This window comes from Marmota flaviventris, chromosome 2 (genome assembly GCF_047511675.1).
Source record: "Marmota flaviventris isolate mMarFla1 chromosome 2, mMarFla1.hap1, whole genome shotgun sequence".
NCBI classification, from domain to species: domain Eukaryota; kingdom Metazoa; phylum Chordata; class Mammalia; order Rodentia; family Sciuridae; genus Marmota; species Marmota flaviventris.
Window position 1 is genome coordinate 163,511,060 of NC_092499.1, and position 15,069 is coordinate 163,526,128.

Sequence of the window (15,069 nt, forward strand, 5' to 3'; positions counted from 1 at the left end):
TCTTTTACAGTGTTTTGGGCCAGTATTTCCTCTGGAAGACACTGTTGTAGAAACCAGTGATGACTTTCCTAGGAAATGTTCCCTATCCTGATAAAAGAACTGAAAATAGTCATGTTGACAAATCCAACCAAATTGAGATGCTTTATATTTTCATGTTAAACATAGTTTTTCTTGTCTTTGCTAGTATCCCAGACTTGTATTTACAGAATGTACAAGTGACCAAAAATATTTTTTTCCAAGTATAGATGAAACAAAAAGGTTCAGACACTTGTACAGAAAGAACGAATCATAATTATATTGTGAAATTTTTGTAGAAAATATAAGGTAATGTATTTCCCAGCACATTAAAGGAAGACATGAATTGAAAGAATCCTTATACTGCAATGAAATAAAAGATGACCTTCGAACCAAATTGTTCATCTTTAATATGTGTCTTCTGATTAAAAAAAAAAGGTTTTTATATATATTCAAACTTCAGTGGCTAAATTTTTGCAAATTGCATGATGAATTCAAGTTTAATATTATGAGATATTGAAAAAACTCAAGCAAAGTGACACAATATTGTGATGTTATTTCTCTATCACCTGAGCATCATATTCACTTTTATAACTCCATGCATTCTATAGGTTATACACTATTTTGTCAACTTTCATCCTTATGACATCTACATCACAATACACTTAAATCAAAGAAACAGAGAATTTGATGTCTGAGTTCAAGAATAAAATTTAAAAGTGGCCATCTGTTTAGCATATTGAATAGTTTTGTCCCATTAGCAACAAAATTTAAATCATTTTCAATTTTACCAGGCCCAACCCTCCCTTTTCATAAAAATTGTTTTGTAAAGCAATTTATTATGATGAACTTATAACTCTAAATGGTAAAACTCACCTACATGCATAAAGCAGAACCACATCTTTTCAGAACTGTTCCAATACATGCCCACTCATAGCATCCTCCAGCAAACACCTTTAACACTACTCGCAGAGAGCCCTGAGGACTTTGTCGCAGTTTGACCAAGGTGCAGACAAAATATGTTTGGAGTTACAGTCCTTAACCAATGGATGGAACTGGACACTAATAGCCCATGTTTCCTCCCCTCCCATGTCAACTCCTAGGAATGTCTATATGATCTCCAGAGTTCTTGGCAGGACTAAGCCTTAGCTGTCCAAAGATGGTAACCTGTTCAATATCAATACCTACCCCTTCTTGACAGCCTTTCCTTCCTTTACTCAGTCCCCCCACCCCCCTGCTGCCAATCTTCTGCAAGTGCTTCGTGTTTCTATCTTCTGAGTAAAAATACACAAAAATCATTAGCTTCCAGGGGAAAGCCAAATTAAGATAACATGTCAAATTTAAAAAATCAATCTAGTGCTACAGTGTACTATGAAAGAGATATTAAAAGGAAAGTGATTGTAGTAAAATTCTGTTTTCCACATGTCAAGATTCAGGTATGGCTACAATAGCACATGTAACATGCAATCAGGTATCTGCTTTTCTACATTGATTCACCAAGAAAAGAACACCTATAAATGCAGATTCCAATAGATGGGGTGCATTTGTGACTCAGTCACCACAGGTGGCCCAGCCACCAATGACATATTTCTTCCTGGGAAGGTTCTAAGTGAACTAAGTATAAGCTTCCCTTAATTTTCTTGGTAGTTCAATATATACTAAGGGAGAAAAAAGCCTTTGTTTGGATGTATCCTGTAGTTTAAGAATGGATTTTTACTTATGTGTCTACCAGCAAAACAGTAAAACGCTGTGTGGGATGAGGGACAGCTTTCAATGTGCTTGGCCAGCCCACATATTGCAGCATTCCTATCCCTGCCCACAACATTCTAGTGACACCCCCCTGTTGCCATTTCCCAAAACCACCCTCACAGACTGCTCCCTAGAGAGCAGTAGTACTACTTCCCCAGCCCCTCCCAAGAATCACCAGTTGAGAAAACACATAACTAGACAGGACTAAGGAAAAGCGCAGTGGCTAAAACCCCTGGATTTAGATTGTCTCAGTTTAAACCCATCTCCACTTTTTGCTTGATAGAAGACTTTGAGTAATTTCTTTATCATCCTCTGGCTCTTATTCCTTGTCTGTACAGTAGAAGAAACCACCCTTTCTAACTGGAGATTATTTTGAGGATTAAATGAGTAAAGCATAGTTGCTGGCACAAAGGGAGAGTTCAGAAGTTTTAACTAGCCTTATTATTCTATTTCATGGTTAAATGATCTCCTCCAACTTAAATCATCCTTCTGGTATGTCTATCAGAAGATATGAATTGTACAGTATCTGAAAATACAGGTTTGGGTGGATAACTATCTGTTTCTCAGATATAATGTGTTCATTTGCCATTATTTCATGCTTTCCCTCTTCTTTCTTAATGATGCCTATATTGGTTACTTGTTGTTTCAAGTAATAATAACCTGATGAGAGTATTATTGCAAATGGATTCTCTACCCCTATGCCCAGTTAAGAAATCTTAGGAAGAGTGTGCACAGGAAAGAAAAGGGAGGGGGAAAAAGGTCTTGATTTAGTCTTCCCTTCCCACTTTGGCTAAGTTAAAGAAATAGAGGCAGCTAGCTAGATCATTTGAATAACAAATAGGATGATATATAGGAATGTACTGTGGTAAGCTGTAAAGTGAAGTCCGAATGTGAAAATGCTTTTGTTCTTGTTATTTATTCATAGTATCATTAGTCACAGAGTCCTTATAAACTTAACTAAGAAAGACACTGAGACATGGTATCATCCTTTATAAATCAGACAGTGGAGAGCCAGGACTAGATGTTGCCTAAATAGAAGTAGAAAAGATCAAACCCATGGCTCTACAAAAAAGGGTTCTTTGAGATAAAGGACTAGCTGAGAAATGGTGACGTCAAGTTAGGCAGATGAACAGTGGTACCAAATTAAAGGGTCAGCTTTTTAAGGTTGCAAAAGTCTTCCTGAATAGAGAACTGCATTGATTGATGCAGCCTGTAATGGAAACTTGGATAATGAAATAAAACCAACATTTAAGTATTTCAGGCTGAGAACTCATTGCCATGGCAACCTTCTCAGAAGAGAACTTGTATAAGAAAATAAGATTCACTTGACTACATCTTAAAATGAAAACCTACGCTGTAGTAAAACAAATGCAGAATTCCAAAATCTCCATTGTCACAATGCCTAGAGGTAGCAATGAAGTTGTAGGTCTATTGTCTTCTGCATTATAAGCTATTCCTTCTCAAAATCTATGACTCGTGGCGAGAATATCACCTAGCTCTGAGAGATTTCTATTGACACTGGATTGTTTCAACCAGTAAAAATTTACAATATTTTCCCATTCATAAGTCATCTTGCATGATAATCATGGAAATTATAGTAATGTACATGATTTCAACATACAAATTTTAGCCTGCCCATAATCACATAAAACCTCTAAATTCATCAATGGGAAAATAATTTTTAACCAACGTAAAATCTGACTTATGTTCAGATTATGATCATTTATTTAACAAAACATCTATTTTGTTATTATATGTTGTCAAAAAATGTCAAACATGGTATATTTGGTATATTTTATCAATACAGGAGTTTTCTTAAATGTCTAATATCATTGACAAATATGAGTTTACACCTTCTAACTGATACTGAAAGAAGAAACTACTGAGATCCTTTTGAAATGTCACAGATCAGGCTCCTAGAAATGAACCTCATGTTAAAATTTACCATAAAGGAATTTAAGACCAGACTGTAAAGAAAAGAAATACAGTGGAGGAATAACTTATAAAAATTCACATAGACTATTATCTATGCTTAAACAGAATAAAGAGAGGATGATGTATAAGATAGTATCTGTCATTCTCTACTTCAGAGATATAGTATTGGATAGAATATTGCTGATTTTCATCAACTACCCCCTGCTCCTTAGGAATTTTTCTTTCTTGTTTTTCCTACTATACTTTCCCCTGAGGTTTCACCAAGATTTTCATCAACATACTGGGAAAACTGCCATAATCAAAATGGCTTCACTAACAAAAAATGAATAAATAAGCTGGATGGTAAGGGTTATTATATACAATTTCCTAATAGTAACTCAGCTGGAAACATAATGTTACACAAAGACTACCGCAGACTTACACAAAAAAATACTTCTGCGTGAACCTCTGCCTAGCAACTCTGTTCAACCTTCGACTGGCTCTAGCCTTGTTATTAATCTTCATGGTCAAGGATAATTGATTCAAAATATTTTATGTAATCCTTCTGAATTTGCTCTTAAAAACTTCGACTTTTTCAAACCTCCTTGAATATGCTCATGGTTTACTATGGTACAGATATTTCCACTGCAATGCTAACCTACTTCCAAATACACTTCATTAATCTTTAGAGAATCTCTCTCTGACTGCTGTTTAGGTTGACAATACACCATTTTCAATGAGATGTTTTAGGTCTTAGATATTACATAGTCACGGGGATATTGTATATTATCTGCAGTTTAGCTTTCTAAGGTCACACTGTTTTTCCAAAAATCAAAATATTGCAGATGCCTGCCTATTGCCTTCTCGGGTCACATATGTTAAAATACTGTGATTCTAAGACATCTTTTTTGTTACTGTTCTTTTCTTTTCTTTTTCATATCTACCTCTCTCTCCCAAGGTTTTACAGAGAAAATCTAAACCCTTTTTGATTTTCCTTTAACACTTCTTTTCCTATTCCAGTGTCCAGTACATTTAACTTTTATTTAGCATCCTCATGGTGCCTGATATTTTACCAATATTGTAATCAACAGTCTCAACCAATATTGATTTTGTATTTACAAAAATTAATTTGCATATATTTGAATTTTGTCCAAAGGAAACTTAAAGTTGAAGAAAAGTAGCTGAATTATATTTATAGTTAAGTTTAAAAGAATAAGAAACCTACAAACTAGGTATAGAAAGCATGAAAAATTGGACAGGATTTTTTTTAAAAACCCTTTATGGTAAGAATAGAAAGAGATTCATGGTTAAAATTCCCAGTTTAAATATTTCCTGAAATTAATAAGGTTGTACTAAAATAATAATTCATAAAAAAGAAATGCTAGTATAAAATGAGTCATTAGATTTATTAATTTCTTAAGTGCCTAAAGCAAACGTATGGGTGTATATATTGAAAATGACACTCACAAAGAGGGTCTCTATTTAATCTCTATTCAGAGATTGAAAGGTAGGCAAAATTTCTCCCCTAAATTAAAAGAATAGTATTTTTTCATAGTCAAACATTTTATCCACAGCATATCCAACATCCAAATCACTACCTTATTTCTACATGATTATGTGCGCATATAACATTTCTTCTCTTTGTTTAAAAATAAAACCCTTTTGGAAAATCTGGGAGGTAAGTGTTATTTATTTATACCACACTCCTTATTCTGTTTCTCTCGATTCCCTTCCAATTCTCCTCCTCCTCCCCCAGTCCCAGGTGCTCAGTACTTTCATCATCCTCTAAATTATCCTGCCAAAGTAAAAAGTAATTTGATAAATTCCTTCATATTAAGGTATTAGGAAATTAATTATCTACTGATCTCATGAGTATTTGCATTTTAAAGGAAAACTGCAGAGAAAGAACAAAGCCTGACCATCATAAATTACTCATTAATTATGAAATTTCAGGCAACGGTGGGAAGATATTTAAAAGTGATACAAGAACTACAGAATAGTCTCAAATCATACAGGGGACATGATGGGTTTGTTTGAAGACAACCATTATGTCCTGCATGTTTTAGAAGACATCTAATAATGTCCTGATACACAGTGGTCTCATTAGTATTTATTAAATAAATAAAAATCAGATTATTAATTTACCTCTAGTAAAAATGTGAAAAATATTTTCCTTTGGTGAAATTAGAGTAAAAGCAGATACTTTAGATCTTTCTGCTGTGTTCCTAAAGCCTTTGGTTTAACTTCAGCAGAAAAATGGTGTCAATCAAATATTTAATTTATTCCTGAACATTTCTCTGGCCCCTTATATGTAGGCAGGACTACATGAATAGCTCTGGCCAATAAAATGGAAGCATAAATGATATAGGTCACTTCTACCCCAAGACAGAAAAAAATTGCAAATTTTATGTTCTTCGACTAAGGAGGTTATGAGTTACAGATATTATACATATGAGATGAAACACTATTCATAAGTCTCTGACATTCTGAGGTTAGTTGTACCTGCAGCACATGCTAAGTGATTCGAAGCACTCAAGTAACATAACCTCATTATGAAATTTCCCATACTGCCTTATAACTGCTTCCCTATATATGAGCTATCCTGATTTAACTATTTGCTCAGTATTCATTTTTATGGCTTTTCTGCCAAACAACATGTAGTGGAGAAACCATAATATGAAAGAACTTTTAAAAGTTAAAAAATTAGAGTATAAATTTAAGACAGCTATAGTTGGTGATGCAAGAATATAATTTAAATCAATGCATATACTGAACAGTATAAAACCCATGTTGTGTGTTATTGTAAATGGAGAAGTGAGCTGGTAATATAAACAATTACATTTTTAAGGATTATGAATAAAATGATATTAAGAATGTAAATAATAGCTTAAATAAATATAATATGCTAAATCAAAAACTACTCTTTGTGATAATTTATTCTAGTTTATAAACATCAAGAAATAGCATGATAAATATCAAGGATTCTGGTGTTCAGAATATATATGTAAGCAAGAATAATACCTATCTTCTAAATTGCCAATCATAAAGTATAAAAACAATGTCTACTAAAAGTTACATAGTCAAAAACTACAGTTGCTGGAGAATACATTTCTCCAGTTATCTTAAATTCATTTTCTCAGTTGATCCTCATAATAACCTCCTGAGTTTGACAGGTCTGAGATAACAGTAATTTGCTGATTTGTTATATCTAGCAACTGATGCTACAAAACTTTGACCTTATTTGTCTGTGGTCACACAGTGCTAACTGGTAGAATGAACACTAAAGCCCCTTTGGTAAAGGGTTTCTGAGAAACTTTCGACATTAATAAATAAACTCTAGTTTATTGTCCTGAGTCTGCCACTACAAGCCTGGACATGTGTCCAGTCATAATCACATTTCTAAAAACTTTCCTTTTTCCCCAAATAATCAGAATTTGAGGACATTAGCATTTTTTAATGATAGACCAAAACATAGCATAAAGACACTCTCATCTCCCCCTTCAAAAGAAGAAGAAAGAATGAAAAAACTTTTTTATGAAAAAGGGTCAAGATATTTGTTGGCAATTCCAGCCAACCACTCAAAAACATCGTCCTTATTTTAGCTGGACATTTCATTCCATATTTTACAGATATATTCTACTCCATTTTAATTACTAATACTAGAATAAACTCAGTTCAGGATCACCTGATAATTTTAGTTAAGTAACATGGTAAGTAATCTTAATTAACTAATTAATTACTTAACCAGTTAAGTAATCTTTCAAAATCTTCATCTAAGATATTAAGGTAGGCTGATTCCAATTCAGAATAACTTATTGCATCAGCCCAACCTAGGACCCTTTGATAAATTAATTTAGTCCATAATACTTATTCCACTTCCAATGGTAGCAAGTAGCACAGTGACAGATATGATTGTTTTAACATTATTATAGTTAAGAATGTTTTTCCCCCATTTAAAGAGTACTGTTTTTATACTCTTTCTAGTGGGCTTTTTGCCTCTTTTTTTTTTTTTTCTTGGCTTTTAAAAGCATATCATTAGAGAAGCCAGTGAATTCATTAAACAAATTCTCTTCAGGTCTCAAAATCCCTCCCTCCCAGGTTGGAAACTTCTATACATGTCCATTTTCCAAGCACTTCTGCCCCTTGCCTTTTAAAATCAATATGCCATATTGACAAATTTTTAATTATTCCCTGAATGTGCGCACCTGTTTCGATTTTCCTTACTTTCCTATGGAGAACAAAATTAGCCAACCGGCTTCCTAGTTTACTTTGCTCCATTCTCTTTGAACTTCAGCTTTCTCCTCTGAGACAGAATAGGTTCTTATATATTGATTCATTTGCAAACAGAAAATTAAAAAAATCAAAGGGTAAAATAAAATATTCAGCTCTGTAATTATGCAAAGATTAAAAGGGCTATAAAATTGGCTTATAAAAAGTTTTCTCATTTCAAGCAGATTCACCAATGTTGCACTGAAAAAGGCACTTTATAATTACAGTCATACACAAAAGTACAGCAATCATTCAGGGTTTTATTTCAATATGTATAACTCTTGATTTTTTTCCTTGCAAATAGTAAAATCATGATTTGTGTGCAATCCCAAGCAATGCTGATCAATTCAGCCTGCTACAAAGTCAAGTGTTTAACCCCACAATTTCAATAGGTTACGACATATGTTTGGGAAAAAACCCAAGGGATTCTGGCCAAATTAACTTATTATTGGTTATTTACAATCTAGTATTCTCATAGTTTCATTTTCCTGATGTAATTGAGATGTAATAAAGGTAGGACATGCTGTAAAAGAAAAGCAGGTGGATAAACACCTCCAAATCCATCTAGAAGAGAATTCCTTTCATTTTATCCCACTGTTAAGGGAATAGATTAGAGCCACATTTTCTGAATGTTCTGTCTAAAATGATAAAATTTAGAAGGGATGTGGGACACTCAGCTACAAAGTATTAGTTCATGATGACTAAAATGAATCTAAAAGATTCATAAACAACTTTCAGATAAAAATACAGAGTAAATTTCTGCAAATGAGTCATTTCTAAAGCAATGCAGTTATACACAAGCTTGTGTACTCAAACATGTAGGTAAAGATTAAACTCATCTTTAAACACGCATATGGACACTACCAATATGTAATAAATGTGTAGTACAATAATACTCAGCACTTTCTAATTTCCTTCTTTAAAACTGTTGGCCACTAGCATCCCTTGTACTTTATTCAAAAGAAAATAAATGGCAAAATGAAGAGAAGACAATAGACAAGATGACTCTAGGTGGGGAGTTCTACAGTTTCAAATTCTAAAACATCATAAATAATTTAGCAAATTTTTAGGAGATACCAACATGTAGAGTCATGATAACTAAAGAGAATATTTAATTTAGCTGCAACCCTTAAATTTAATTTTCAGAATTTTGGAAATGGTTTCCTACCTCTTCTTAGACAAGATTGATTTCCAAAACATAAAGGCTGAAAAAAATAAGAAATGAGGAATATGAAAGTACTTACAACTGATCGGAGGTTATTTTCTTTCACCAGCTTCAGAGATGATTTATAGCAATTTGCAAGGTCTTCCTTGTGGGAACCATTAATATGACCTCTGGCTATTGGCCCTACGGTATGGATGACATCTGTAAATGCAAAAGGAAAGAGAAATAGGATAAGAAAGGCATTTTTTACTTTTCAAATAATTGGTGCTTTATTTATTTTAGGTATTTGTGTTGGAGCCTGGAGACAGACAAGCTAAGAAATATTGATGATGTAAATGCTTCTTTGGTAAAAAGATTTTAGTACAACTTCCTTTAAACTAGGCAATTTCCCAGGAAAGTGATAATTGTGAAAAGGAATTTCCTACCAGTGAATTGTTCCATCATTATTGGTCAGATGCAAGTGAGACAGATTACAGTATAAGATGTACATAATTGGCACCCTGGCAAAAGACAAATCCTTGGTGGGAAATAAACTGAGAAATAATTGCCCACAAAATGAGCAACTGAATTGACATGGGAAGAAAGAGCCAGTGCTAGCCATAACTTTCCTTGTAAATAAGACAGTTCAGGCATTGCACATAATAAAGAAAATCAATTTTCTTTAAAAAATGCCAAGAGAATTTATAGCATAATAATTGTTAAAAGAATAATTTCAAAACATTCTTTTCAGTTTTAAAGTGGAAACTATCAATCCTTACATATATGAGGTATGATAGGAATAACAGAGCATATACATTTGAATAGGCTGTTAGTCACTTATTTTTAATATATTAAAATTATCACAAAGGAATATATATTTTCAATCTCTATTTACATAATAAAAGACAAAATTTGACTTTTCTTTTACATGTAAAACCCAACTATTGTGCTATTCTTTTGATCTCTACACATGAATAAAGTTTTGGGAGGAAGTTGATGCTGGGATTGAAACCAGAACCTCACACATGCTAGGCATATACTCTACCACTCAATTCTCATATAAAATTTTAAATTTAGGAGTATAACAGAATAGGACCACCTTCATATTTAAAGTAAAAACAGATTAAAAGAAAAAACATCCTAAATTTTAATTCAAATTTCTTAAAATAATTTTTAACTTTTGCTTCTTGGTCTTATATGCAAATTGGATAATTAGATCATTTCATTAATGTAAACCACAACTAATCAAGTTTGAAAAAATGGTAAGTTTCAATCTATAGTCTTTGAACATTATAGTGAAATTAAATAATTTGCTTTGATTTATTTGTACTACTTAATTTCACCAAATGACAATAATAAGAGTACATTACAAAAAGAAGAATATGGCAGAGTTTAAATTCAAATGAAATCTAAATAGCAACATATAAATCATGAAAGGGAAAAAAAATATTGTTGGTTACCTGCTAAATGTTGAGACTATTATTTGATATGTGAGAAAAAACCAAAGAATTGGTTTAAATATATTTAAAATCCTACTGACAATATTAAAGATCATGTTGTGTGATCAATGAAGGTAGAGAAACTTTACTACTAATTTTGTGCAGATGTGATTTCACAGGTAAGCTTGGTTCATTGTCGTGAGAACTGGTACAATATAGAAATGGAAGATAAAGGGAAATTAGGTTGAATTTAACACAATATATTATACAGTGATATTTTTATCATAAAAGTAAGAGTTACATATATTCAAGCAATACTAGCTCTGTATCCTAAGTAATGGATTTTCATATGAATTATTATTTAGTTTCTGTCTTTTAAAGAACACTAGAACACATGAAGAAAGGAACTTGTGCTTAGATTCATTCATTACTCCTTGTGACTACTTGTTGTTTGTACCCAGGTATGATATTCCAGATCCCCTAATGCATACAAATGAGGAAAAAGACAGAGAGGAACAACATAGGATTCTATCAGGCAGAATTTCCTAAGTGAATGCAGTGAGACATGAGTTTAAAAGTCAATTATTTGGGGAATCATTGGTTGACTTGATTCAAACCAGTTACCACACTGTAGGCCTTCTGTCAGCATTTACTATATGCTAAAGAGTTGTGAATCCTCAGGAGGATTTAACTGTTGAAACTGTTTTGCAGAATCTATCATAAGACTGAGTTTCTACAAATTAACATTTGGGAAATGTTGTTCCAGGGCCATTTTAGCACCCTCAAACTCTCTGCTGAAGTTGAAGTCTATGTACTTTTATTTTCCTCCTTTGCTACTGCTTTTCTATATCAAATGCTTAATATATAAAGAAGCAAGAGGAGATGGCCATGGCCCGCCTATTTTGAGGATGAGAAGATCAAAAATAAGTGCCTCTTATCTGCAGTTATAAAAGATGTGTCCACTTGAGCTTAGTAAAGAGAAGGCTTAGAGGCATTAATGGGAAGGAGGGCAGTGGAGAGGAACTGGTAAGAGCAGAAACTAGTGACATAATAAAAACCCTTTCCTTTGCTTTCCCTTAGCTATCATTGTCTACATTCTTTAAATGGAATTTATGAAAAAATTATTCCCTGTGTCTCTTTAGTTCTCTCTTCCATTTAAAGGTCTAGGGACAAACAGCCAATAAATGAGCTTCCTCAACATCAAATATTGATCTCTATGTTTTATGCTCTATATTAAATGTAGAGTGTCCAAGATCAACTGTTATTATTGACCAATGTGATGACCTCTCAGATGCACAAAGCTGAAGGTGAATCAATATGAGGCTTGAAAGGAAATTTCTTTCATTATTTTAATTGTTCATAATGCTTATAAGTAACTGCTTTGCAGAGTTCCTCTTTTTCTGTTGTAAAATTTGGTCAAGAGCACTTCCTGCTTATTTCAGTTCTAGCTCTAAGTTATCAGTTGCCCAGATGAAGCCATTGTTTTACTGTTCCCTGATTTGGTTTCCTTGTATGTAAATCAATGCAATAGTTGAGATGATCCTATCTTCCCTTCTGTGTTGTGTGGCATCATTAACATTTAACCTTATAATGGAGACAGATGGAGTACAGAATGATATTTAGGCAATTTAAAAAGAACTTGGACAGGATTAAGTGGCTCAATAATGTTTTTTTTTAATTTTAAGGATTGCTTTTTAATATCAAAAATATCATATATTAGTTTTTCACAGTAATAGTTTCAAAATCCATTGCTTGAGTACATTAGAGACAAACAGCTATTATCATTTCAATGATGCTTTCTATTAAACTTTATTAAACAGAATAGCATCTTTATGGTGGTCAGACATAAGTGAGATATATGCATGCAAAATCTAGGGGCAGCACTTTATCTTGCCTTGAATTTGAATCTTTTGATCTAGATAAGAACAATGTGAATGGAAATTTTAAAGTCAATTCCTGGTTCATGAAAAGGTTCAAGAAATGGTAGCTATCAACATCCACAGAAGAAATAGAAGTAGATTCTAAGGGATCTTCAGCACATAGCAGAGTTATCGTCTCTTCTCTGTTGTGGAAAAAACACTAGACTACAAGTACCAAGATATGAATATAATTCAGAAGTCTCAGAATTGTCCCTAATGGGACATACAACCTTGGGCAAGTCATTCTCTTCTTTGAGTGTCAGTTTTCAAAACCAAAGGAGCTAAATAAGAATAATATTCTTTGCATTTCCCCAAAACAATTCTTTCTGTATATGCCTATCAAGAATTGAACTATAGATTCTAAGCAGTCATATCCATTCTTGTCCAGATAAATGAGTATCAATCATGGTTCAAGTTTCTCAAACATGAAACATGTTTATAGAATGAAGTGCAAACTTTCACTATTCTCAGAGAGTGATTTAACCACATCTACTAAGGGCACAATTGTAGAATTCTTTTATCTGATATTTCTAAGAATGAATCCCATGGATAATACACATGCTGATATACAAAAGGGTATTTATACAGGTCATTCATAATAACATTGTGTATGACAAAGACTGGAAACAATCTATGTGTCCAGTCTTTGGGGATTATTTAAATAATAGTTGATTTATAAAATATTATTCTCTGCAAAAAGGTCTTTTTGTGTAGATATAAGAAGATAATCAAGAAATGTTACAAAGTAATAATTTTTAAAATGCCAAAATGTATGTTAAGCATGCTACCATTGGTATAAAAATATATCCACAGATATGAGACAGAATACATCTGTTAGCTAGTACACTCATAAAACATCTTTAAAAGGATAAATATACAAGCTAATAATAGTGGTTGTATATATCGAAGTGACAGAAATGAAAAGGATAGGGGAAAATATAGGAAAGAGACTCTTCCCTGTGTACTTGTAAAAATTTCTAATGTTCAAGTTATGTGAATGTGTTATCCATTCAAAATTAAAGGATCAAAACAAAGAGTACATGGTTTATTAAACCATATTCCTAGATGCTATTTGCCATAATCCTACAATACAGGAAGATCTTTAATGCTCATTTCAAAGATAAGCTTACCTCACTGTTAGCTTGGCTCATGTGTGAGACAATGCAAGAAGGTTTAGAGGAGAAATGATTGGATTATGAAAACCTTAACAAAATCAGTGAATTAATCCCCTGATGGGATTAACATGGTAGTGGCTGAAAGTGGGTAGGGTGTGGCTGGAGGAGGTAGGTCACTGGGGACCTGCCTTTAGGATATACATTTTTGTATCTGGCAAATGGAATCTCTCTCTCTGCTTCTGTGACCATCATGTGAGTTGCTTCCCTCAGCCATATAATTCTGCCATGTTGTTTTGCCTTACCTCAAGCCCCAAGGAATGGAGCCAGTTCTCTGAGGATTGAGATCTCTGAAACCATGAGCCCCTAAATGAACTTTTCATCCTCTACAATTGTGCTGACCTTTTAGTCATAGTAGTGAAAAATCTGACTAAAACAATCACTATATAAACCCACTCAAAGAAAATAATAGATTTAATTCCAAGAAATTTAAAAGAATGACTCCATCAGGTATATCTTCTTTTATTTTGCTATTCTCAATCTCTTGATATGAAAAAAAATGTTTTCAGATAATGTAGGGTTTAAATGGTAGATAAAGATCATTTTTTTTCCTCCTACGCTAATATCTATCTTCAAAGTTTTACTCTACTTTTACATTGCAGTGTTACAAACTTTAAACTAGTAATGTACGAGATGAATGTACTTCAAAAGTATCTCAAAAATCAAACAATTTTGAGTAATTGTCAAGAATTTTAAGAGAATACCCAGAGGACAGAATAGTGCACCCAAAGTCACAGAACAATACCACAATAACAAACAACTCCCAAGGTGAAAGCAATGATGTACATTTGTATATATAAATTTTGGTATGCTTTTCATGAATCCCACTACTTTTTCTTCACATTTGTATATATGCAGATTCTGGTCAGCTATGGCTGGGCAATAAATTACTCAAAAACACGGTTTACATAGCAACCACCAATTTATTTATTTACTTTTTATGGTTTTGGGGGTCAGAAATCCTTAAAGGGTTTAACTGAAAGGCTTTGGTTTAGGGTCTCTCATACAGTTGTCGTCAGTGGTGGTTAGCTAGCACTGGAACAGTGGGGAACTGGTGCAGCTAAGGGATGAATGGGCTTGTTTCTCCCCACATAGTTTCAGGGCCACACTAGGTGAGTGAGTCTAGTTTTGCTCATAGCATGGCTGACTCAGAGCAATTTTACTTAAAAGAGAACTCACGGCTCCAAAAGCAAGTCTACCAGCAGTATTGTCTTTTATACCTCAGCCTTGAGTCACACAGCATCACTCCAGCCATATTCTATTGTTTACAATTGTCACAAATATTCCCACTTTGTTTCACAGACCTCTACCTCTTAATTGGAGGAATAACAAAGCATGTGAGGTCATATTCTAAAATAGGCATGGTTCGTGATTCCCCAGACACTTGGGGTTGGGAGGATTGGGGGTTGAACATCTTTATCAGTTACCACTTAACCAAGCCTGGTAGC

General features: G+C 33.3%; 1 protein-coding gene across 5 annotated transcripts in view; it reads right to left on the minus strand.

Moving 5' to 3' along the window:
- Macrod2 (mono-ADP ribosylhydrolase 2) overlaps positions 1-15,069 on the minus strand; it is a 1,986,218-nt gene that overhangs the window by 840,148 nt on the left and 1,131,001 nt on the right. For all 5 annotated transcript variants that reach the window (XM_071608715.1, XM_071608716.1, XM_071608713.1 and 2 more), the window contains one exon: positions 9,192-9,313. In XM_071608715.1, the coding sequence (XP_071464816.1) occupies positions 9,192-9,313 (122 nt within the window). The remainder of the gene's footprint in view (positions 1-9,191; positions 9,314-15,069) is intronic.